General features: G+C 50.3%; 1 protein-coding gene across 19 annotated transcripts in view; it reads left to right on the top strand.

Annotated features, from left to right (window-relative positions):
* Positions 1-309: 309 nt before the first annotated feature.
* The window catches only part of KCNQ2 (potassium voltage-gated channel subfamily Q member 2), a 62,808-nt gene continuing 36,863 nt past the window's right edge, over positions 310-26,254 (top strand). For 16 of the 19 annotated variants that reach the window (XM_062642125.1, XM_062642118.1, XM_062642126.1 and 13 more), the window contains exons 1-5: positions 312-700; positions 22,029-22,119; positions 23,299-23,425; positions 24,647-24,822; positions 25,851-25,976. In XM_062642125.1, the coding sequence (XP_062498109.1) occupies positions 405-700; positions 22,029-22,119; positions 23,299-23,425; positions 24,647-24,822; positions 25,851-25,976 (816 nt within the window). In that variant the 5' untranslated portion in view covers positions 312-404. Of the gene's footprint in view, positions 701-22,028; positions 22,120-23,298; positions 23,426-24,646; positions 24,823-25,850; positions 25,977-26,254 lie in introns of all 19 variants that reach the window. The other 3 variants (XM_062642122.1, XM_062642117.1, XM_062642127.1) reach the window with 2 other exon arrangements.

Here is a 26,254-nt window from a genome sequence, read left to right as displayed (position 1 = left end):
GATGCTGGAGCCTGCTCTGGGGGAGATGTGACGCTGGAGCCTGCTTTTGGGGTGGGGATACTGTGCCCGGAGCCTGCTGTTTGGGTAGATAAGATGCTGGAGCCTGCTTTTAGGGGAATAGGATGCTGAAGCCTGCCCTTTAGGGAGGGATGCAGGAATCCGCTCTGCGGGTGCGATGCCAGATCCTGGCTTTTGGTGGGCGAGGCCAGCTCCCGCTGCCTCCCCGTTGGCCGGGGGGTGTCAACCCGCGTTTTCCGGGGCGGGGGAACGCCAAGGGTTAACGGGGCGGGCTGCGGGCGGGGCGGGCCGGGCTGCAGCCGCCTCCTGCGGCTTCGCCTGCGCCGGGCGCGGAGCAGCGGCGGGGAGCGCGGGCGGATGCCCCCCGCCGCCCCCCGGCCGCCACCATGGTGCAGAAATCCCGCAACGGAGGCGTTTACCCGGGGCCGGCCGCTGAGAAGAAGCTCAAGGTGGGCTTCGTAGGGCTGGACCCGGGAGCTCCGGACTCCAGCCGGGACGGAGCGCTGCTCATCGCCGGCTCCGAGAGCAGCAAGAGGGGCAGCATCCTCAGCAAGCCCCGCTCCGGGGTGTCGGGCAGCGGGAAGCCCCCGAAAAGGAATGCCTTTTACCGCAAGCTGCAGAATTTCCTCTACAATGTGCTGGAGAGACCGCGAGGCTGGGCTTTCATTTACCACGCATACGTGTGAGTAAAAGGGTGGGGGGTTAAAGCCGGCCGGGCGGGGGGACCCCCGATCCGGTTCGCATCTGCCTCTGCTTTCCCTTTCCCAAATGAATGCTGAAGAGGAGATATGCTGCGGGTGCAGGGAGGGGGTGCTGGGGCTTGATGGGTAGGCTGACCGCCCCCCCCCTCCTCCCCGCCCAGGGAGCAGCCCATCCGCTGCATCCCTGCTCCAGGTCCGGTCGGTGCAGGGGATGCACCGGGTGTGGAGGCAATCCGGGGAGAGGGGGATAAGGGAGGTGGATCTTCCGGAGGGATGCAATGCATCGGGCCCCTGCTCCCCCCCCCCCCATGCCCGCTCCTGCTTGCGGGGGAAGGGGCTGCTCATGCGGTCGGTGCAGCGGGAGCGATGGGTAGGGACTGTTCCTCCGTCTCGTTTGAAATCACCATAGCAATGCTGCGAGCAGAGGAACAAAAAGCTCTGCTCAGGCACCGTCTCTCCTTCCCTTCCGCCCCCCCCCCTTCCATCTCTCCTTTTCCCTTTTCTCCCCGCCTTCCAGCCCCATTGTGGCTGCTGTGGGGCCGGTGCTGTGGGTGTGCAGCGGGGTCTGGAGGTATTCCTTATATCCCCCTGTGGGAAGCGGCTGAATTGGAGATGTGTCTAGAAAGAAATGCTAATCAGCGTCTGGGGCTTCCTGGCCGCTCAGCGATGGAGCGGTAAACAAAGGAGCATCCCGGGGTGCACATTTCCCTTCCACCACCCCGCGTTTTGAAGGCAGAAATGGCCACCTCTCGGCCGCCGTTTGGTAGAAGGATGCTCACCTCTGAAGGCATTGCTGCAGAGGGAGAGCAGATGACTTCCCGTTGTTCGGAGGATTGCAAAGGGAGGGTCAGGATAAATCGCTGTGTTACTGCAACTCCCTTCCCTCTGGGACTTTCCACAGTCCCACCAGGCTCCTCGGCAGGGCTGGGCTCAGGCTGGGGTGCTCCTTCCTTTGGTGCTGAGGGGTTTGTTTTGTCTGTGGGCTTTTCACCATGGCTAAGGCCCCAGTCAGCCCCAGCAAGAGGATTTTGGGGGCCTTTTGTGGGTTTTTTCCTCCCCCCATCTTTTTGCTGTTCGTGGGGAAGGTGCTGGGATGTGCTTTCTGGTCCTCAGCCATTTTATACATTGAGGTCTTCCGGGGAGGTGTTGGAGAGTCCAGTTGGAGAGGTGGAATGCTGGATGGATAGAATGGGGGGATTTGCTGTGGGCTGCAGCAAGTTGGGGTCCTTCACATCATCATAGAATCATGGAATGGTTTGGGTTGAAGGGACCTTAAAGCTCCTCCAGCCCCAACCCCTGCCACGGGCAGGGACCCCTTCCTCTGGAGCAGCTTGCTCCAAGCCCCTGTGTCCAGCCTGGCCTTGAACACTGCCAGGGATGGGGCAGCCACAGCTTCTCTGGGCACCCTGTGCCAGCGCCTCAGCACCCTCACAGGGAAGAGCTTCTGCCTCAGAGCTCATCTCAGTCTCCCCTCTGGCAGGTTCAAGCCATTCCCCTTGGCCTGTCCCTACAGGCCCTTGCCACCCCCCCCCCCCCCCCAGGTTTCTTGTAGCCCCTTTAGGTACTTAAGGCTACTGTAAGCAAATATAATACAAGGAAACAGGAGAGGAGGGAGCATCTATGGAGCTCATTCGCAGCTACAAAGGAGCGTGAAGTCCAGTGCTTGTAGTTGGTTTGTGTCATGGAATCCTCCAGCCTCATGTGGAGGGGCCGAGTGCTCACATCATGAGCTGGGCGCTTGCTTACGTGTGCATGAGGATGGGAATGTTGTGTGCAATGTGCACTGCATGCTGTTAAATACAGGTGAGACCCCAGCCTCAGGACCCTGGGGTGGCAATGACGGTGATGGAAGGGGCTGAAAGGCAAGTGGCAGGGGTAGCCCTGACTGTGAGGGCTATGTAAGCATCTTTGGCTTCTTCTTCTGAAGCCCCTTAGATCACCTTGGTGGGGATGCTCCTGTCTTCTGAGCTATACATATCATAGGTTTAGCCTTGGTGGTTTGCTCTTATTTTATTTAAAGAACTGAGGGATATGGTAAACATCATAGAGAGTCACCAGATACAGGCTTGTGGACCAGTTACTGCCCTGTGCCTGGGTGAGCCTGGCATGGTGCTGCCAGATCTGTGTGTGCCTTAGTGGGGCAGGAAGGGAACCAGAGGTCTGCACTCCAAACAGACAGGACACATGAAATCTTAGTGGGTGCTCATCCAAAGATGCGGGTGAAGATACTGGCTTAAGGTCATAAAGTTTGTACAGGAGAGCTGGAGCTGATGTCCCAATGGCTGGGGCAATGTCTTACCTGTGCTGCTGGGCTCCCGCTGTCTCCTCCTGCCCCAAACCCCATTTAGTGCCAAAGCCTTGAGCAGAAAAGCACCTTTAGCCTTCATACTGCAGGAGTGCGAGTCCTGAGGAAGACTGTGGATGAGGGAGCCCTGTGCTGCTGCTGTTTCAGCCCCTCCAACCTGACCCTATCTACCAGAACTCCTGTTTCTTGTCTCCTTTTAGTCACAGGGTCTTCCTTGCATGAAGTTTTAGGACCTATTTCCAGTGTGAATGACTCTGTGGGTGTGCAAGGTTGGGTTTTACCTTGTAGAGATGCTCTTAAGCTGCATTTCTAGGTGCAGAGCTGCTGTGCTGCTGCTCAAGCAGCCTTTCTGCACCTGAACTCCAAGACACAAACCATGGCGATGCTTCCAGCATGGAGATGTGGTAATAAATGAGAGGTACCTCTGACAAATGCCTGTCTGCAGAGGCCCATCTCCAGGCTGGCTCTGCACTGGGTGATTGATGCGCTGCCTGGAGATGTTTGTGCAAGTTGCATTTGTTTCCAGTGCTGCCTCCTAGATCCAATCCATCTGATTTCGATCCCCACCTCTTCCTGTTGTCATTCATTCCCCTTTGCACCGTTTCATGCATAAACCAGGGAAATTGAGAGCAACTCCCACCCCTCCACACCCATTACCATGGTCTCATCTCAGATGCTGCCGCTGTAAAAGCTCCGTGAGCGGCAGTGTTTTCTACCTCTGTGTTGTGATTCATGTTCCTACTGAATAGCTCTTCCTACACTGACACAACTGGGTGACCTGCTCATGGGAGCTCTGTGTGTATGCACATGGTATATATGTATTTTGTACAACCCCATGGGCAACAGAGCCTGGTGGGTTCCATGTTTGAGGCTGGCTCCCAGAGGTATGAGCCTTCCCTATCTCTCATTCTTGCCCAGTTGGTCTCTCTGCACCTTTCTTCTCTGTTCTCCTACCTTTTGTTTGATAGAGGCTGAGCAATGCAGCACGTGGCCTCGTTCTGCTCAAGGTTGAGCTGAAACTTGGGAAGTTGAGCCCTGCCGAAATAGCAGGCGAGGCTTTTGTGAGGGATGCAGCAGCACTTGGATCTTGAGGTAGTTCTCTGCACAGGGAGGCCTTTTGCTTCCAAAATGCTTCCATTTGATTTCTTTCAATCGTTTAAGTTATCGCTTATCTTTCCAGTCCTTTTACCTGGGTTATTGTAACACATCCTGTGCTCAGTGGTGCTGAGTTTGAAGTGCTGGGATACTTGAAAGTGATTTGTGTCCCTACTACCATCTTATTCCTGGAGATGAAGATGGCACACTGCGTTCTGTGCCAGCCCAAGGTACTTGCACTGGGCACCCCCATAGCCCAGTGCATCTGGAGGCACATTTGCTCATCCCCTGAGTGAGCTGCTCGGGTTTGGTCCCCGAGCTGAAGCTGGGGGTGATGGATTTGGGGCAGTAGCAAGAAAACAGCCTTCATGGAGGCACTTTCAAAGCTGTGTGCTACGGAGCAGCGCGATTCCTGCATTTCCTACTTGGAATTTACAACCCCAATGCGTCTTTTTAACTGCGTTAAAAATAGTTTGGGTGCATTTTTCATCTGCATTCGGTGCACTGTACATCCAGTTAATTAAGCAAGTGCACGGAATTAAATTATAATAAGGAAGGACATTTCCTCTGTGTCTAATTCTATTAAAATTTTCCTTGTGCCATCCCCATCCCATTTGTTCCTCCCTTTTAACCCAGCCAGAAGCCACCTCTCTCTCCAGGGCATCTCCTCTCTGCACTGCCTGCATCCTGGTGTGGCCATGGCGGCAGGAGGATGGGGAGTTGATGCAATTGCATCTCTGAAGGTCCAGGGTTTCTCAATGGCTCTCTAGGGTGACCTTCCACTTGTGAGGGACTGATTAAAACCATGGTTATCTCATGTAGATCCATTCCTGGATAATCTTTTGCATCAGATTGAGCAGCTCTGGGAACCTTCAGCCTTTTTTCTGCTGCTTTGGTTGGGTTTTTAAGCAGCTCTTGGGTTTTGTTTTGTTTTCCACTTGTGTTTTTGTACTCGTTTCATGGCATTTGCTCATTAGGGGTAAACTCAGTTTGTCAGTGTCATTTATCCATCCCTCAGCACTGAGGGGTGATGGTTCATGGCAAGCCCTTACTTACAGACAGGGATGCTCCTGGCAAGAACGATGCCACCCAACTCAGCCCATGCAGCACTGACATGTAGGAACCTCCTGGTTGAGTGTACAGGATGAAAGGGCTGATACAGGTATCCCATGCTGGGCTTTAACCTGGTGGCTGTGTCTGCCCTGGGGACCAGGGACACCTTCACAGTGGGATGCCTCACGAGCTCCTTCCTCTCCAGCTGCTTAGTCAGAGCTTGGTGGGAGCAACCTCATTTCAGTCGCTTTAATGTGTCACGTTCCAGTCGCCACATTCACCCCACGCGGACATTAAGGAAATGGAAAACAAGTTGACCTCCTTTTTGTGCTGCAACACACCTCAACCAGATGAGTCTTGCTATGGCTCTGTTTATTATAAGAGGGAATAACCCCCAAATTGCATCTTTTTAAGCAAAAAATCAAATTTCTTGATGTTGTTTTTTCATTGCAGCAGAGGGGGAGCGGACATCAGCAGGGTGACACACTGGGATTTATTTGGTGGGGCAGAGGGTTTGCCTGTTGGTTGCACAGCAGTGGGGCTTACCAGGATAAAAAGCCCTTAAGTTTGGTATTTGGCTTCTGGAGTTTAAGCAGCAAACTCTTAGCCTTGCATAATCTCTTTTAAGGTAGCCCAAATGATTAGCTGGTTTCTTAATTCTTGGTGGACAGATTCCTCTTTACATTGTGGTGGGGTGGAGATGTGCTGGTCCCTTTTTCTCCTATACAACTCCTGTAGAGAGCTGGGAAAGATGGAGAGTGGTACCATCAAACCAGTAGTCACTGGGACTGCTGAGTGCAGCAGCAGCCTTGGCTCTGCAAACCCTGTGACTGAGCAGTCGCTTGGTTTGTTCTGGGACATACAGTGTCCAGATGTTGGTTTCAGCTTGAATGTGGCGATGCTCAGATACCTGCTGGGTTCCTCACACAAGTCCCATAGGAGCTTCAGTGCAGGTCTGCCTTCTGGAGATCCCCATTTCTGTTGATGACCAAGGGAGTCCAAGTTCCCTTGGCTTAAAGCTGGGTGGGATGAATTCAGACAACACAAAATCAGAGCCTGGAACAATTTCCAACTGAAAACTTTAGTGAATTGAGGCATCTCCTGCCACAGCCTGGGATGTTCAGAGCCAGAATTACACGGCCAGGTCAGGATAGATGGGGCTGATCCACACCGGAATGGGATGACCAGGATCCAAGGTCCACATTGACTCAGCCATGACTGAGAAACAGTTTTGAGAAAAACCTTTACAGCCAGCCCTCATCAACTCTTGCAGACCTGCAGCCCAAGACCCACGGGAAATCAGAAGGTAATCAAGCCTCATTAATACTGATTATAGCTCCTAAGCAGCAACAGTGGTGTTTAGGCTCTCAGAGGGGAGTTCCTGTGGTCAATCTTCATTCAGAGTTCCTCCTGTTTTTTTAATGCCTCCCCTGGGAGTGTGGAACTGAGCAAAAGAAACAAGAGGACAAGCAAGGTGAAAGGGAATGATTGCCTCTGCTTGGGTTAGGAGGTGGCCGCTGTCCCTCTGAGCATCCTGGCAGCCCATTGTGTCTGCCACTTGGTCTCTTCAGGACGCGATTGAAAGAGGCAGAGATTTTGCCTTTAAGAGGGTCTTTTCCCAGGGATTCAGTGATTCCTCATTTGTAAACAAGCCCTGATGTGTCTGGGAGTCCTGCTTGCTGGTTTAGAGCTCTGCCAGCCGGAGGAGGTGATGGTGTCAGAGCAAAATACATCTGAGCGCAGCGGGGCAGGCAATCCCGATGCAGCTTCCACACGTGTACTGTCATCCTCTGTGAAGTTATGATGCCTGGGACAAAAACCCCAGCAGAAGCCCTGACTCAAAGGTGTGATTCATGTACTCCTCTATCTCTTGTGTGAGTGCCATACCTTACACGCAAGGGTACCTGCTGTGTGTGTTTGGTGCGACTTGGGTTTGATGCGGTGGGGAAAACTAACGTGGGGTACAAACGAAACAGGAAAAGCCTCAGTCGAGTAGCAGGTAAAATGAATACCAAGGGGAAAGCAAGTCTCTGTTAATACTACAGCAGTGTGCAAGCACCCCTAATGGAAGCAGAAGTCTACAAGCTTGTTCTGTACATCAAGCCAGGAAGAGCCAGTCCTGCTGCAAGACTGTATTGAGCAGAGGAGATGGATGAAAGGCATAAAGTAGTTGTCAGGGGACTGCTGGTAAATGTCATCTTTGCTCCATTTTTCTTTCTTAGCAGTATTTTCTCAGCTTTTTCCTTGCCTTTGGATTGGTGGGATGGTTTCTTTTGTGCTTCGTGGATTTGCTCAAGAAAAGGGGGTTGGTTTTGGCTGGAGCAGACTCGGAGACATGGGCCCAGCCTATCTTATTCTGGGCACTTCAGCAGGGTGAACATTGGGCTGGGAGGATGAAGGCACGTCTTCCCTGGGATGGGGATCAGCCACACCGGGGCAGTTTGCTGGGATCTTGCTTTTCATTACAAATGCAGTATGTAGAGGGCTGTGTATTGGGCTTAGCAGCTTTCTTGTGGGTGTTCTACGTGGCAGTGAAATGACAGCACTGGGAGTCTGCAAGTCGGTCGCAAAGTGGCCATTAATTGAGTTTATGCTTACTTAGGTTTTTTTTTACCTGACCTGAAGAACATAGTAAGTTCTTCACCTTGTACTCAAGAGGAGGGCGAAGGAGTTAAATAAATACCTGAACGTTATAGCTGGACAAACGGGGAGTGAAGGCTCTATTGCCTCCTACTGCTTCAAGCCATATGGTGGTTAGACCTGAGTGCTTCCAGAAGGAGCAGTGAAGACCAAAACCTCTCCCCAGTAACAAGGACTACTCATTGCTCTTGACGCAGGTAGACTGCACCAAGGGCTTAGGCTGGTGTAGCCATTGCTTCAGTGTTGGACACTGGTTTAATCCTGTGGTTGTGCATCCTTCCTCTATGCCTGGCAAGGCTGGGAATGCCAGGTCTTGTCCAGTTAACCTCTCCTTGTGCTCTCCTCCAAGTTTCCTGGGGTTTATTAGCAGGGATTCGTGCTTTAAGGACTAGTGAAATTCCTGAGTCATCTCCTGAGGCAGGGAGCTATTTATTTCAGTGTGTGTGTGTTACACTCCCTGGGAGTGGGTGTCTCTTCCGCTTTTGGATCCTGCCCTGACTCTATATAAAGGCTCCAGGCTTGAATGAGCAGCAAAACCAACCCTCAAACTGGTGCCATCGTTTGGAAGATCCGTGCTGCTGATCCCATCTCTCTGCCTGAAGGACCATGTCTGGTAGGAGCTTGCATGGGGTGTTTGGCCATCTCGGGGTTGCACTGCTGCTGTAACAGCTCGTAGGGACACAGCGTACTGCATGCCCATGTCCAGGAGCAGTTCTTGCTCTATAGAGGCTCATGACTAAGGGGAAAGCACGGTTTGTACCTCTTTTTCTCCCCTGAGCTTGGTTTCTTGATGCTGTTGGGTGTTTGCTCAGTGGGATGTTTCTTCTTTAGGGGAGATGAGATAGTTCTGAGTGGCTGTAATTCTCTGTAGGTATCAGATAGTGTCTGGAGGTGCCATGGACAAATGAGACGGGCTCCTCTGAGACCCTGCCAGTGCAGGAGGTGCCAGCTTTGGAGTCGTTTCAGTGTGGTTTCTCCTGGGATAGCCCTTTTGAGAGCCATCCCACTCCTGCTTGGTGGCCTTGCAAGAAGCTGCCTCCCTGCATGTGATTTTGGGGGGTGCAAGGAGCGCCCCTCACCTAACGGCTCTCGGGGGAGCTGCAGAGAAGCCAGCGTGCTAATGGCAGTGTTGATCCAATAGCTGACTTCACACCCAATTAAGCATCACCCTGAGCCAGAGGGACACGTCCTTATGTCATTATGTCTTGAACTATATCACTGGCACTTCATGAAGGCTCTGTCTCCATAGCCCGAGGGGCCGATGCATTTAATCCGTATCAGCACTAAAGAAACTTTGTTAGCGTGGCCTCGTGGTTCGGTCCTTGTGGCTCCTGGATGCCCATCACTGTGGTTGTCTTTTTCTTGGTTGTGGCTATTCCTGTAAGGAAGGAAAAAGACCTGGAGAAAGGAGAAATTCCGGAGCTTTGTCATTTGTCAGGCATGACATGAGTCACGGAATTGTGCTTTCCATTTTTCTGCTTTTCCATGTTTTCTCCTTTATCATCTGATGTTTTTAATGCTGTTCCTAATTAGCAGCTTCTCTCTTTGTCATTCCAGCTAATGAGGGGTAGGAAGAATTCTGCATTGACCTTTTGCTGCTGCTGCTGTTTTTCTTTCCCTGCAATAGAAATCAGATAGAATTTGGAACCTTTTCTATGCTGTCCCTCTAAGCCTTGAGCCTGCGCTCCCCTGGATGCTTGTTTGTGGGTGGTGGGAGCATCTTGAGTCATGTTAAATGGCACAGGGTGAGCTGCTGAGGGTCAGTCTGTGGATCTTTAGATCTCCCACCTAAGTCTGGGATAAATAACCCCCTGTAGGCCTGAAACTTGGGTTTAAGTTGGTCATGAAGTAACCTGACTTGGTATGGGGGAATGAGTTGAGGGTGTGAGTATAGGGAAAGGTGATGGAAGTACCTGAATAAGACAAGTGAATGGGACTCTAGATGTGTCTGTCCTACTGTTTCTACTGGGAGATGGGGAACAAAGAAGCTGTGGCTGCCCCATCCCTGGCAGTGTTCAAGGCCAGGTTGGATGGGTCTTGGAGCAAGCTGCTCCAGTGGAAGGTGTCCCTGCCTTCGACAGGGGTTGGAGCTGGATGAGCTTTAAGGTCCCTGCAACCTAAACCAGTCTGTTATTCTTTATGGTAGAGTAAGTAAGGGAGACATATCCTAATGTTGGGTGTCTACCCTGTGCTTTACAACAGCCGAATCTGGGAGACCTGCTAGTAGGACAGGGCACATTGCCTGGGGTTGACCCATTCATATGCAATAACTTGGGCACGTGGGGAGCTACTCCATTGAGCTCCATAAGCCTGCCATAGGGGTGTGTGTGTGTGTGTGGCATAGAGCCCAAACCTCAGCTCCCTGCAGAGAAAGGGGCTGAACCTCCAAGATGAGTCCCAGTCCTACCTAACCTTGTTCTCTTGGCCCTTCTCCACATGAGAGCAGATGGCTATTAAAAACCCCAGAGAAATTCATTAAGCTAATGGCTTACCAGCCCCCATCTGTGGCCGGGGAGACCCATCTACCCTGCAGCCACATCCCCATGGGATGCAAGTTGGGAACAGTGGCTGGAGCCAAGCCTGACCCTGCAGTGGCATTCCCTGCCAGCTGCAGAGGGCCAGTGGGATGAGGACCCGTGTGTGAAACAGGCTGGTAGAGCAGCCCAGGGAGGTAGCACAGACCTGATGGGGCTGCATTGCTTATTTTAGCTTTGCTAACAGAGCAGCAGAAATTAAATGAAGATTAATTAAACCTCTTCTCTCCTCTCCCTCCTGCTTCCTCTTGCTCTTTGCTGTTTCTAGGGAAGACTGCAAAAATGTGCTAAAGAGAGGAAGCCAGGCTCTGAGCATCCTTTCTTGAATGCAGCATATTGGTCCCATGGGACTGCAGGGAAAGGCCCTGTAATTACTGGGAACGTCCTGTGAGGCTGGGTTACACAACCAGGACAGAGCCGCTTTTGGTTTAGCAGCAAGCTGATGATGCTGTAACTCCAAATACTACCTGGCTATTATCCATTCATTGCTTCTGATCACTGCCGGTGTCCTCCGCGCGCGGCGTGGACCGCTCGTGAGGCTCCGAGCCAAGAGGGAGGGAGGAGAGCGGGGATCATAACAGGGCCAGTTGATATCCACAGTGCCTGGTGACATAATTCCCAGACAGCCCGAGCACATCTCGGAGCCACGGACGAGTCGCCAGGGAGATCTTGCTACGGTGCCACCAAGTGAAGGTGACTCCTTCCCAGCGCCGGCAGGAGCAGGATGCCCCGATGGAGAGTTCGTGCTGCGGCATCTGCTCCGCACCGGCTGCCGCCGCCTGGGTTAGGAGCCAAGTTAACAGCCAGGAAAAGGGGGTTAGGACTGTTGCAACTGCCTCGAGACGGCCTCTAGGGGAGGATTAACGTGTTGGGCATGTCCTGGTGTTGCGTGCTGGAGGACTTTGCTCCTACGTGGCTTGGTGCTGTCGTGTGGGATGCTGCTGTTGGCTCTGGTCCGTGGTGTGCTTTGTGGTGTTTGTGCTAGGATTCATTCTACTCTAGAAGGATTTATGGTGGTTGAGGGCCATGGGTGGGTCTTGAGCTGTGTGTGGGTTTAACCTCAGCTGGGCCCCTTCTTTATTATCCCCATTTTCCCATTTGGGAGCTGTTGGTGACACAGGATGCCTGTGGAGTAATCCAGCATCTCTGCTCGCTCTGCTGTAACCCTGGCCTCTCCCTTCAGCAGTAATCATTTCCCATACAGAGGTGACTTCAGCATGTATCCTTGTCCAGTCAGGCCTTCCTATGCTTTGAATTATTAAATACTGTCTCTGATGTCCATTATAAGGTAGCACAGCTACTTATCAGAATAGAAAATACTCAGTTTCCATACTTTAACAACTGGCTTTGTTGGCTTGTGGGATTTACAATAAATGAGAAGAGTTAAAAAAGGGGCAAAGTAAACCTCATGAGAGGCTGAGGTTGGATGTGAACACAGAGCAGTGACATCTTTGTAAGAGGATGCCCAGTTTTCTATGTCGCTGGTCTGTATCTTCTCTCTAAAGCAAAATCACATGCAAATTCATTAGCATTAATAGGCTGGAGAGTGCTTGCTGCTGTGACATCCACAGTGCTGGATTAGGGACTGTGCTTTCCTCCCCCCTTATCCCCTTCTCCATCAGCTGCCAGGGACCCCTCAGAGCAGCCAGACCATGTTTGAGCAGTGATGGCACATTTGGCTTAGCGGGAGCAGCAAGAAGGTGCGGATGCAGAGGAGGAGACCCGTGGCCAGCTGCTGAGCTCAGCGATGGGCTCATCAGTTCTGTGAGCCTGGAGCCCTGCCTGCAGCTCCTCTCATTTCCAAGGTCAGAGTTTTGCTTCCTGTTCATAAGCAGTCGGGTGGTACCTGCTGCTTTGCAAGAGGCTGGATTTGAGCAGTAACCCAGGCCACGGTGCTGCTGTTAGTGCCTTGCCCCACAGCTGGGCACATCTGTGCCAGCTCAGGCACTGTCTGTACCATGCAGCTGCAGCATCCCCGAGCAGAGCTGCTTGATGTGACCTATGCAGGTGATGTCTTGTTTTCCCCCATGGGATAAACCATGGAAACTGGCTTGAGAGGGAGCTAGGAGTGGGAAGCAGGGTCTCGCTGCTGTCAGGCTGGTCTGATTCCCTCTGGACCCCAGGGGAGAGGCACCCATCCCCTTCTCACGCTCCCGAGTTAAGCACTGACAGCAGTGGTAGCAGCATGGCAGGATGCTGAGGGAGCTGCTGTGGGACTTGGATCATGCCTGGGAAAAGGGAGTTAAAAGCAGGGTTTTTGCAAGCTTTTGCCTGCCATTTTAAATGGGAAGGATGTTTCCCTGGCAACGAGATGGATGCTTCCCAGCAGAGCATATGGCTTCCATCGACTTTGATTTACCAGCGTGTTGAAATGGCAGCTAGATAATCTCTCTTCAGCTTTTGTGTGCCCATGGCCTGTGTCCCTGTTACTCAGGAGCTTTAAAAGAGCATGGGTCCAGCCCCTGCAGCACTGGCCTTGCTCCTGTCCCATCCTGGGTCTGGAGCTGGTGAGGTCCCACATCAGGACTGGATCTGGGGACCTTTGCAAAGAGGGATCTGAGCATCTTCTGGAGCTTGAAGCTGCAGGGTGGGCAGGAAAAACCTTCCCTGCCTCTGCTGCCTTCCACCAGCCAAACAGCTCCTCCTCCTCCTCAGCGAGCACAATCCGCAGCCCTCTCTTCCTGTTCTCCTGCCTGCTTTAAATCATTTTTAGATGTTTTGCACCTTTCACCACACAATCATCTGCCTTCTGCAGCTTGCTATTTATTGTTGTGTTTACTGGCACAGGGAAAACAGGAGAGGGAACAAACCTGTCATTTGCTGAGCAGGGGACCTCGGGGGAGCTGGTTTCTGTGGCTCTCCCTCCCTGCTGTGTGCTGCCCCATTGAGCTCACACAGCAGCCTCCTTCAAGGGGCAAAACCAGGGTGTGCTTCTCCTCCTTGCTGCCCATCACTTTTGGGCATCTCAGTTCTACAGCAAATTGGGTGAAAATGGCAAATTGGGTTAAAATCCTTCCCTGTGAGGGTGCTGAGGCGCTGGCACAGGGTGCCCAGAGAAGCTGTGGCTGCCCCATCCCTGGCAGTGTTCAAGGCCAGGTTGGACACAGGGGCTTGGAGCAACCTGCTCCAGTGGAAGTTTGGAACTGGATGAGCTTCAAGGTCCCTTCCAACCCAAACCATTCTATGATGAGATGCTTGCAGGAGGATGCCCCCATGACTCCTGGGGAGCAGTTTGGCTGGGACAAATCTGGCTACAGCTCAGGGAAACTCTACTGCTGTAAAGGGGAGATTGGTGGAGAAGGACTTTGAGTTCAGAGTGGCAGCTCCTGGAGGAGCCCAGATAGTTCTATTAGTGGTGAAGTTAACCAGAGCTTGACTGGCAGCAGTTGTGCTGCTCTCCCCTCCCTGCGGCACCGCTGCCTGTTTCAGCGGTTGTTTAGGGCTAAAGAGCACTGCCTTTTGCAGCCTGAGCTCTCTGCAGAGCTGGGGTTGTTTTGCATCCCTTTGCCCTGAGCAGCTCCTCTGGGCCTGCCTGTCTGTACATCCAGGCACTGCTCCCAGCACAGCCAATCCCATCCCAACAGGAGCAGCTCCATGGATGTGAGAAGCATCAGGGCTGTATTTTGCTGTGGAGGGAGCATGCTGCCCTGCTGATGTGGGGAAAGGACGCAGAGCTCCCAAACTGGCCACTGGCCTTTTTGTTCTTGCTGTTGGACCTGTGTTTTTCCTGCATCCCAAACTTGGGTGTCCTTCAAGCATCGCAGGGTCTGGACCTGGATGAGCTGGACACCCCTTCCATGACAGTGCAGCCGTTTGGGTTTACCAGGCTGTGAACCAGCTCTCCCATATCTTGGCTCTGAGCTCCTTCCTAATCACAAGCTGGGATAAGAGAAGTGAAATTAAACAGATGGTGAAATTACCAGCTCTAAGACGCATTATACGGGCAGTTTGCAAATACTTCTTTCTTCTCCCCAAGCCTCAGTTAATTAAACTGATGAGCAAATGAAATCAGCAGCGCTTCGGGAATGCTGTGCTTTCCATTTCCGTGTTAGCCATTACCCTCTGGCTCCGAGCAGCCACATTCTTGTCTTCTGATAATCAAGGCATGAAGCTGGGGATGGATCCCGAAACGTGGTCAGGCATCCGTGTGCCTCTGGCAGGGGCTGGAATTTCGCTTGTCCTTTGCTGTTGGCTGGGAGGAAGCCCGAGAGCAAAGCTCTGGGGTCCTGCCTTTACAGGAACATAAACCATGGGCTGAGGCATAGGGACAGTGAGTGTTTTGAAGTGGACACAAGGATTCTGAGCTGTTTAGATGCCCGCTGTGGATATGAGATGGTTCATGCGGCTGCTGATCCTGTGTCGGCAGCTCCTTGGAGATGCTCTCAGTGAGGATGCTCATTTTTGAGGTGCTGTGATTGTTGGTGCTGTGGGACTAATGCAAAGTCAGGGAAGTGAAGGTAAAGGAGCTTGGAGAGATGGAGCTTGTCATCTATGGGCAGGAAAACCTCAGGCTGGATCGTTGCTTCTGGGACAGACCTTTGGAAACAGGGCTGCTATTCCTGTCTGCAGCAGGACCCAGCCCTGTGCATTTGGAGGCAATCTCCCTGTCTGCAATTAGACCAGAGCCTATTTTTGTCTATCCCATTCCCTCGAGGAGTGTTTAGATGAGATTCAGCATTATGTTTTACAGGGACATCTTGCTTTTAACCCAGTTTTCGAGCTCAGTTAAGTCGGGTCAAGTGACTTACCCAGGTAAGTCCAAGGAGCTTGACACCTCAGGATGAGGACTTTTTATGTCTGTGTGCTCCAACCATGCAGCAGAGCCCTTGGCTTCTTCAGTTCATTTTTCTCATTGCAGAAAAGCCCTTAAGAAGCTGAAATAACTTGCTCTTTGTGTACAGATAAAGGTTAGATGAGGAAGGTTTGTATTCCTGCACTCACTAGTTATGATCTCTCAGAGGCAAGGAGGAAGCCGAGGCTCTTTTGGGGGAATACCCAGCGGCAGTGCTCACATTTCAACCTGAATAATCCGGGTGTTGCATGAGACAGCAACTTTCCCTCACGTTGAAATCAATGAACACGCTCTGAGTGAATGCCTGCGCAGATGCTTGTGAGAATTACTTAAACGTCCAATATTTCATACTCCTAATTTACCTCCCAATGCTCCGCAATCGCACCGTGGTCTTTAGGGCTCCCTCCTATGCCCCGTTACAGTGCAGCTGCAGGAATATATTCCTGCCCACCAAGGTTTTAAGAGCCTGATAGTGCTGGGTATGGCAGGTGCATGGGCTTGATGAATACTCTGCCTTTGCCTCCAGACATCTGGCTCCTCCGAGGCTGCGTGTGCAGGGCCAGAACGCTCAGACAAGTGTTTTGCAGTGGTTCACGGTAATGGGGACAAAGAGGAACGTTGCAGCCAGAACTTTGTATGCAGTGATTATTATTAATAAGGCTCTTATTCTGAGTTGAGTTAAATGTCTGTAAAAGAACACCCAACCCATTCCTTAAATTTAACCCCTTTTCCCGCTGTAAATGATCAGATCTTGGTCTCCATTCCCAGACAGCTTTTGTTCTGTGAGGCTTCAATCCAGAAAAGCTCTTAAGCTTCTAAGTGTGGAGATAAGCAATCCTTTGCTGGAGCAGGGACAAGATATGTCATGCAAAACCCATTTCTGCTCAAATTCCTCTGGTTCATGTGCTCAGGTCTGGGCACTCGGGGCAGATGATGCAGCTTCTGCTCCCTGATGCTGTTCTAAGCAAGAGGGAAAGGCTGGAGCAGCTGTTGGAGTGGGAACTGATTTCCAAGGTGGTGAATGTCGAAGGAAACAATATATGTGAAGCCATATCCTGTTCTTTTTTCTAACTGAGAAATGCACTACCTAAATAGAAGGCAGGCTGGGGAAGAGAAGATATTTTTGTGGCTTGGTTGTGCCACTTTACCACGCTGACACAGTAAAGCTGTGACCAGCTCTTCTTTATTCCTTAGCTTACATGATGGAGTTGTGAATGCTCCTTATCTGCCCATAAAGCAGAAAACTGCCTTCCCCCTCTGCCCCAGAACCTGATGCAAAGGAGATCTCATTCCCTCTCCTCCCCTGGGATGGAAGTGTGCTGGTGTGTTTCAATAGCTGCAAGGGGAGCTGAAGCACGGATGCAGGCACGGTGCTGAGCCGATGGTGCTCCTGCTTCCAGCCACGTGGCTGGGAAAGACCCCAGAGAATGAGTACCTGGGAAGCCACCTCCTGTTTTTTGGCACACAACAAGGGGAGAACGTTTGCTGCATCCATAAACGGGGCTAGAGGGCATGTCCTGGGTGCTTGTGGGTGCTGGTAGCACTGATGAGGAAAGGAAATTGTCTTATTTTCCTTCCCATCCCAGTGCCACCCCTGTAACATGGTTGGGATCTCTAAGATCTGCTCCTCTGTATCCTGATTAATTCCCACTTCCCAAAGCACTGTTTAATGTAGTTTTGCCGTCCGCAGCACAGCTTCCTCTGGGACACTGCTTTGGTCCTCTGGGGATGCTCCATTTACAGCATCATCCTTAGCACACTTTTGGCTTTGTACAAACCAAGTGCTGTTGCTTGTAGCTGTTCAGCTGTCATCTCGGTGCACTGAGAAGGCACAGGACCTATTAATGTTGTCCCAAAGAGACCTTTATTAAAGATGTATTAAAAGGTTTATAAACCATGAGAATCCCTGCCTTGGAGCCAGCTTGTGTGTTGCCCATAAGCAATGTTATTCCCCTGCATGGCTGCTCTAGGAGCCTCCAGGCTCCTCTAAGGAGCAAGATCTTAGGTGAGAGGACACAGCTGGGCATGGCCAAACCTGCAGGGAACGAGACACCCTCGGGAGCTGGTTTTGGAAGGGAGAGCTTGCATTAAGGCACAGGACCAAAAGGCAGGACTCCCTGCTTCTGTTCCAGCTCTGCTAGTGACAGAAGTTGCCTTGTGAGATGCTTTTGGCTGAGTCTGAGGCATGTGGAAACTCAGAGCGAGGCATTTGGGCTCATGTTTAGCCTTGTAAATGAAGAGCTGGGTGGCAAATCACAGCAGGATTGCTGACATGAATAAAGATGAGGGATGCTCCTGGCTAAGGGTAGGTGTGATACCCCTGGAAAAGTCATGGTATTATCAGTTTTGCTTATGATTCACCAGAGATTTAAATTGAGCTGTAAATACTCCCATTCTGCTTATGAGGCTCTGTGAGTGGTAAAAGGCATTTGGCAGTCTCTGTTCCTCTTTGATATGGATGTTTTTTCACCTTGGTTTATTGCCGTTGCTGCATTTTCATGGCCTTTGATTTACCTTGAAGTTTTAGGTACTTAAACACTGGTGTTCTACAGAGACCAGAGCAAATAGATTGCGGGGATTACAGATGCCCATGAGCATTTTGGGTTTACTTTAGCACAGTCATCAATGCCTTGTTCACATCCTCAAAGTAATTTAAGTGTGTTAAATGTTTTAAGTTGTTTTCCACTGTGCAGCTCTCCAATGCCTGTAATAAATGCTCCTTCCATTCCAGCTCTTTCTAATTAAACCAATCCTTAATGCCCCTTCCCAATTCCAGGGAAAGCCAGGGAGCCCAGTGCCTTCTTACTTGTGCCACCTCTTTGTATTGTATCCATCTCCATCACATCCAGGAATCCAGTTGCTAATTACTGGTGTTCCCTCGCAGGAAGCCCAATGGTTTTGCATGTCAGGGAATATGAGTTGAATACAACTATTTCAGGAATAAATTTAAAGGTCTTTTTACAATTCTTATGTAAATGGGTGTGTAGAATCCAGGGGGTTTCTTTTGGAAGGCAAATGAGATGATTAACCTGAAAAGCTTTATGATGATTCCATCATGTGCTTTTACTGAGGTGGAAAAAAAAAAAGGACAATTTTACCTCTTTCAAGTCATTTTAAGTATTTCTTTTCTTCCAAGGGGGAGTTCAGTGATTGCTTTTGCTGTTGCTAACCCAAAGCACAGTGCACATGAACTGCAGATAGGCAGATTTTGAGCTGGGGTTTATAAATTGCCATAAGAAGCTTGCACGGGTGTTTAAAGTCAACATAACCTTTGAATGTAAAGCCAGACTTTGGATTTATCAGTATTAGCAGCAGTCAGATTTGCACAGCTGAGTCTTGGCTGAGCTTAAAGGTCTAAGCAACAGGCAAGAGGGATGCTGGAGCCTCCAAAGGTGCTGGGTTGCCCATAGGAGTGGGTAGTGGGTGGTGGGTGAGAAGATGCAGTGACATGAGGAATCAGCTTTCCCTATGCCATCGCTCTATGGAGGACACAGTGGTCCAAAACCACTCGCTGCCCTCTGCATCCATCCAGCTGTGCACCAGGTAGGACCCAGCTCTTGTCTGCTCAGGAGGAGGACACGGTCTTCTCCAAAGCTCTAAGCAGAATTGGCATCTTTAATGTAAAAATCATTAGATGGGGTATAATTAATGCTCCTTATTGCACATTAACATTATCCAGGGTCAGGCTGCAGGCGTAATTTGCTTTGATTGGATATGTGGCTTTAAAAATTAGATTTATCCCAACCTCTACACTATTTATTGGCCTGGTTCCCCTTCCCTAGCTGTCCATTATCATACGGAGCCCTTTTCTGTGCTGTCTGGTTAGATTAGGTGAAATTAAAGCAGAGTTAACCTTCCTGTTCCCCACTGCCCTTCCTCTGTGTCAGCTCGGAGGATACACACTTCTCCAGTGTGGACATACCTCTGAGCTTTCTTATGCCAATCCTTAATCCATAGTGGGTCTGCAGATCCTTCAAAGCTTCCCGTGAGCCATACAGGACCCAATCCCTGAATTCAGATTCTTTGCAGGAAGGTTTTATTCTCATAGTCTCCTTTTGCAGCCTCCCAAAGGTTTGTGGACCAAGCAGAGTATCTGTGCATCGCTATGGGTTTATTTTGGGATGCTTGTGCAGCTCACCCTGTGATGAGCCAGTGCCTGCATCCCTTGCTGGCAGGACCATTCCTTACCCAGTGGCTGAACATCCCCATTAGGAGTGAGATGAGGAGATTTGGTCCACGTGGGATTTGGCCATGGAGCTCCTATGCTTCCTTGGAGAAGCTGGTGCCTTCCCCATTGCCTCCCATGCTTGGCAGTGCTGTAATTAATGCTGACCCTGCAAGTGTGACCTGCATCAGGTCTCCCTGGCGATGAGAGCCCTGAGGAGTGCAGAGCTGGAATTACAGCAGCACTGAGCTGACCCTGGGGACATGAGGGGAATAGGGATGAGGCTGCAGCCATATGCTGGGATAAGGAAGAAGCAGCACCAGGAGCTTCCCTGGCTCTCCCTGCATAACCACTGCTGCCACAATCCACCCTTGGGGTTTGAAGTGATAAAGCCATTCCTTTTCCTTTTCTCTGTTCCATCAATATATGTCGAGTGACAAACTCGATGCACAGGAATCCTCTTTCTTGTGATGTTGTCCCTGCCAGGACTCGTTGTTTGAGTGTGGCTTTATTCTAGACCCATCCAAGGTGCTCACCTTGGCAAACAGTGTGCAAGTCTGTATTGATGCTGATGCTTTCAGCACCTCCTCAGGCACAAAAATACAACCCGTGTTCTACTTCTTTAACCAGAATATGCAGGATTTCCTTTCCTACTGATCCCTTTCCCTTATAATTGCTTTTTGTTTTCCTCTTCTCTTTCTTCTTCCATTGATTATTCGTTTCTCACTCCAGCATCGGAGTTTGCAGCGCAATCTGGGCCACCCTGGATCAGGGCTGCCTGACCCAGCCATAGCTACTTCCCCCCAGTCACTGCATGGGCAGTAGCTCCCAGAGCCTGGGCCAGGCAACCTGGAGAATGTAGGAATGGATGGAGCTCATTTAGGTGCAGGGCAGGTTGCTGTCTTATGGCAAGGGTTTTAAAGACCAGCTTGGGGAGAAAAAGCATTCTAAGACCCACAGAAGACAGCAAGGGACATAATGAATGGGATCGCAAGGGATGTTTTCTTACTCTCTTGAGGTTGTTTCAAGTCTGTGGGTACCAGACCTGGTGTGAGAAGAGGAAATTTACAGTGGGAAATCAGTCAATTGTCCTTATCTGGTTTGTGCTGAATTCATCCTGCTGCTGACAAAGCTCAGCCTTTCGGGAGATGGCTCTGAAGGTCTCTTACCTACAACAGGGAGGGATGTTTCAGCTTGTGGCTCGAATAAATACTCCAAATCCCCCTATTTTTACTCATTACTGTGACATTAATGGTCATTGCAAAGCCACAAGCACGACCTGGGTGGTGTGAAACTCCCTTTCCTTCCTACGACAGAAAGGAGCAGCACCCACCAACCGTGCCTTATAAATATTCAGAATGCAGTTTGTAGGACTGTGAGACAAAGCCAGACAGATGAATTATTTAATGCTTTTAGAGAATGCAGCTTGCAGTTTCTCCTTGCACTGGCCTCCTTTAGGGTATCAGTAAATTGATCTGTACTAAATTAATTTCCCCCCCCTTCATTGGAGTGAGCAGTGGGCATCGCCAGTGGAAACCTTCTCCCTCCATGAGCAGATATCAGGGCTCCTCTGGAATTGGGTGTTGAGCGCTGAGGGTCGGGTTCCTGTCATTCATCTGGTGCCTTTTGGTTTGCATTAGTACATCCAGCCCTTTGGGGGGCACAGAGCTGGCTGTTGCAATGGACAGCCTGGGAATGGTGGTGGTGCGGCACTTCTGAGGCTGCTTTTGGGATTAGGCCATGGAAGCGGATGCCAGTGAGGCCCGGATGCGTGCTGTAAGGGGGTTTTGAGAACCTTCCCTGTTTCATGATAAATAAGAGGCTGAGAGAGCTGATATCAAAGCTGGGTCCCCTCTGGCTTCAGGCTAAGACACCAACAGCATCAAGATCCCATCCCTTGGACTGGACCAAACCCCAGCCATGTCCCATGTCTGGCCACGGAAAAGCAGAGTGACAACGATCCACCTCCCAGCGATACTACAACAAGTCTGAAAGTCAACAGCCATTCCAGGCTGTAAGGGGTTAATCTGGAGCACCTGCCTAAGAAAAGAACACTAAATCCACCCCAAAATACCCTGCTATGGATAGGAAATGCAGTCCCATTCCAAGGGGAACAAAGGGGAACGGCTTTAACCTGCCAGAGGGCAGATTGAGATGAGCTCTGAGGCAGAAGCTCTTCCCTGTGAGGGTGCTGAGGCGCTGGCACAGGGTGCCCAGAGAAGCTGTGGCTGCCCCATCCCTGGATAATGCTGGATGAGCATTAAGGTCCCTTCCACTCTATGACCCTGTAATCCCCATGTAAGCATTGATGGATGCAAATGCATCCACAGAGCCCCAGTGGAGTTTGGTTTGAGCCTGTGCTCCTGTTCATCAGGCAGTCGAGTCGGCTGTTATCCCATTAAATATCCCTGCTTGTTTGCACGCTGCAGGAAGAGCTGATGGTTCCTTGGGGAAATAACATCGGATGCCATCAGAGCTGCCAGCTGGGAGGGGAACTGGATTGGAACCTGCCAAACTGGGAACAGTCCAGTGGGTCCATCCACACTGAACCCTTCCAGATAGCAAACCCAGGGACTTTCCCATTTTACATAGTGTTGTAGCAGCATCACAGTAAATACCCTTAGAGAAATATGTCCATAAATGCTCTCTGGACTGGTCTGAAGTATGAGAAGTTCCTGCCCTGAAGGCTGATGGTGTCTCTCTGTCTTTCTCTTGTATGATGTAGTTTTCTACTAGTGTTCTCCTGCCTGGTGCTGTCAGTCTTTTCGACCATTGATGAATACCAGAACAGCTCAGAAGGGGCCCTTTACATCCTGGTAAGTGCGAGGTGGCAAGTGAAGCCTTCAGTGAGCATTAAAACCAACTCAAAAGAGCACAACAACCTGAGGTTGGGGGTGTTTGAGGCAAGAATTTAAACTGTTGCTTGTGAGAAGGGGACGGCTGGTACTTGTAGGGAGCGATAGGAAGAATGTGAAAAGGAGGAACCGGGAATAAACTAAAGATATTCTTCAGGAGCCCTTAAACCCTTCTTCCTAAGCTTTTTCTTTTAATCTGCATTTATCTACAATGGCAAAATACTGATCCCAACCGAAAAGCACTTTGATGTCAAGCAGCTTCCAATATTAAAGCTGCGGATGCTCTCCTTTGGGAGCAGCTTGTGTAGCTGCCTCCTCTCCCACACTACAGCATCCCTGCAACTATTTGATCCTCAAGCTGCAGAGTTTAGTTCCTTAAATAGCCTGGCATCCCTCACACTGGCAACGTGGCTCCTGCCATTGGGAGCCAGCAGAGCTCCTGCACACACCGCCAGGCTGCCAGATCCACGTGTCCCCTTTGCTTTTGTCTGTCTTCCTCTTCCTCAGCCCCTGCCCTACATCCACATCAAAAGGGGCTGCAGACTAGTTAGGGCTTTGTCAGGTTTGACACATGAAAGCTGGGGCAGGAGCTGCTTTAAAGAAGCTGGAGGGAAGGAAGCATGCAGAGGGTGTTTGGATGGTGATGGAAGGAGCTGTGATGCACAGCATCAATGTGCTTGCTGGGCATTGAGGAGTAGAGGATCTACACACTCCTGCACCAGACAGGCCAGCACACAGGGACAACCAGGTTTAATTTAGAGGGAGAAAGCCCAAATCCCATGCCAAGAGTCTTAGGATGGAGCAGTCAGTGATTCCCATCTCTGGTCTTCTGTGCTGCTCAGCATTAACCCAGTCAAGTCCTGGAGATTAATGGTGAGAGGATACCAGGTACTCCTCAAACAATATGGGAAGGTGTAAAGCTCTAGCTCGTGGCTACAACATGCAGTACCTCCCACCACCCTAGGGGAAGGTAACGGGGAGGCACAACAGCAAAGATCTGACAGTGATTCAAGCCTGGGCTCTCTCACGGCACAGACAGCTCTGTGATGTGTTTTGAGGCTTTTGGAGGTCTGTGCTCGATTCTGGAGCCTGCTCCTCATGGTGCATCTTTCTCCACTAACAGCACTGACTCCCTTGCAGGAAATCGTCACCATCGTGGTGTTTGGGGTGGAATACTTCGTGAGGATCTGGGCCGCCGGCTGCTGCTGCCGATACCGGGGCTGGAGGGGGAGGTTAAAGTTTGCCCGCAAGCCTTTCTGTGTCATCGGTAAGAGAAACTGGGAATATTCTGAAGGAGCCTTTAAAACCTTTCTTCCCAAACTTTTCCTTCTTCCCAAACTTTTCCTTCTTCCCAAACTTTTCCTTCTTCCCAAACTTTTCCTTCTTCCCAAACTTTTCCTTCTTCCCAAACTTTTCCTTCTTCCCAAACTTTTCCTTCTTCCCAAACTTTTCCTTTTATCTGCATTTATTTTCAATGGCAAAACACTGATCCCAACTGAAAAGCACATTGATGTCAAGCAGCATCCAATGTTAAAGCTGTGGGTGCTCTGCTGTGCACCAGGCATCGCTGGCAACTGCCCACAGCCATGGGGAGGGGGTTCACCCAGGAGAAGCTGAGTGTAGGAGCTGAGATCCTGCATCCAACCTCACCACTGGATCTCTCACAAGCCATTGATATCTGTGTGCATCTCACTTTGCCTTCCCTGGTGCTGATGAGCTGCCCCACAAGGGAGTTATGAGACTTAATTAATTCTTGTTTGGAATGTACTTGGTGATCCTCTTGTGAGAGGGGCCATCTGTGCACAGCAGTTCTTTGTAATGGGGTAAGGAATGGGCAGGGAGGCTGTGCCATTCCCTGTGGAGCTTGCTTTTGGATGTCCAGAGCTGGCAGTGGTCATAAGCATGATTTTAGTTTATTCCACACAAAAGCACTGTTATGAAACTTGCACAGAAAAGTAGGGAAAGAGGGAGTTTACGGGATCTTTTTGAATTTAAGATATATAGATTAAGGCTTTTTTTCTTCGACTTCCTTTGTCCTTGAACACCCTCTGATGCTATAGTGGACCTCTAGATTTTAATTCCCAATTTAGATGTGGGAATTCCCATCTCTGGACAGCTCTGAAGCTGATAAAAATGAGTATGCATTTTGCAAGGATTTAATCCAGTTTAACAGTGTTAACACTGAACCATGTAAAGATTCAGGCTTTGCAGTATTTGACATTCATAATTCCCATTTTTATGGAATAAACAATCATTATATGGAATGATGACCACGGAGAAGGAAACTAGAATGTCCATAATGTGTGCAGTGGCTCCTTTCACATCCAGGTTAAGACTGATGCTACGTCCTTCCAGCACGAGTTATAACTGACACGAGATCACTTCGATGCAGAGCCTCCAGCTGCCAGTGGCAGTAGGAGTCGCCATCCCATTTGGTAGGGGGATTCAGCAGCATTCCTTCAGCTTTCAATGCCCTCTCTTTGTGCAGACATCATGGTGCTGATCGCATCCATCGCCGTGCTGGCGGCAGGGTCCCAAGGGAACGTCTTTGCCACCTCAGCACTCAGGAGTTTGAGGTTCCTGCAGATCCTGCGCATGATCCGCATGGACCGGCGGGGCGGCACGTGGAAGCTCTTGGGCTCTGTGGTCTACGCACACAGCAAGGTGAGTCCTCAGCGAGGACACCGAGTTGCCCTTCATGTTTTTCCCCCACCAAAGACATTGCTTTGGTTCACTTCTTCACCCCAAACATCTCCCAGGCCTGGGGGGATTGGAGAGATGCTGTAGGTAACATGGGGAGCAATGCAAAGTCAGATACATAAGGTTTGATGGAGCTTATGTAAAGGAGAGAAGGGAGAGATGTCGAGTTGTTTGCAGGGAGTATCTTGAATGTAGAGACCACCTGCACACTGATAGAGCTCATTTCAGAGTCAGCAATTAGCAGCAGCCTCATTAAGCACATATGGTGTTGTGAGCTCTTTGCCCAGGATGCACTTCAAAGTGGATGAGTCTGAAAGCCCATCCTGCGAGCAGCAGCCTCTCACAGACACACTGAGTGCCTCTTCCCAGTGTAAGGCACCTTGGCCTTTCTTTGCATCGGGAAGAGTTTGTTGATTGTTTCATTTCCTGCTGCCAAATGTAGGAATTTAACATTTCTCCTGGTTCCTGCACTTTTCCCCCTGAAAAGCTTTGCCAGCTCATCCACAACTATGTAAAAATCACAGGGAATTTGTGGGTGTTTTTTGCTCATCCTTGCATTAACTTCATCCTAAAATCCTGTGAATTCTGCTTAAAGCTTCCCTGAAATTGGGGATATATTGTACCCAGATCCCAGCTTTGCACTTTCTCCCTAGTTAGTGGGAGGGACCTGCCCTAAGCAGAGTCCTGAGGGATTTGGGGGTTCCCACTTCAGTTTTAACCCCTCTTCCTTGGGTGAACTGGAGAAACTGGATTATTTTTCGTTTAGCTTCAGTTCCACATCTTGAAATAATGAAGCTATCATCACTCCCTTTCCTTCTCTGTTTGCTGTATGCGTTTAGATGATGGGGATTGTCCCCTTTGTGCTAGCATCTCCAACCAAAGCCTAAAGTAATGCAGGGAAGGTTCAGATCCAACCACAGGCAACACAGCGTTTGGAGGTAGATGCACACCAAGACTGCAGTTATTCTTTTCTATCCTTAATGTTCTTGCAGGAGCTGATTACTGCCTGGTATATTGGCTTCCTGTGCCTCATTCTGGCCTCTTTCCTGGTATATTTGGCTGAGAAAGGAGAAAATGAGCACTTTGATACATACGCAGATGCACTCTGGTGGGGTCTGGTAAGTGATTTTCATAGAGCAGCTGCTGGTTATTAAATGTCCATTAACCCTCCATCTTCTATCACTTATGTGAGGAGTCAACTTAGGGATTAGTTAACATTTCTATTAAATGGCTTCAGGCTGCTTCATTTAGCTCCTTTCTTAAATAAACCTCATAGAAAATGTTAAGAGATCCCATTCCTTGAATTGCCTGGAGCCGCAAGGAAGCTGGGAACTCGTGTGCTCCCAGTCGTGGGGTTTAGCTCTGTCGTGACAGTAGAGACAGATGGGATAAAGAC

This window comes from Pezoporus occidentalis, unplaced genomic scaffold (genome assembly GCF_034315485.1).
Source record: "Pezoporus occidentalis ecotype Australia unplaced genomic scaffold, CSIRO_AGI_Poc_V1 ctg70, whole genome shotgun sequence".
Classification (NCBI taxonomy): domain Eukaryota; kingdom Metazoa; phylum Chordata; class Aves; order Psittaciformes; family Psittacidae; genus Pezoporus; species Pezoporus occidentalis.
Note: the sequence above shows the minus strand (reverse complement) of the source record. Positions and strands in the feature narration are given on the sequence as shown.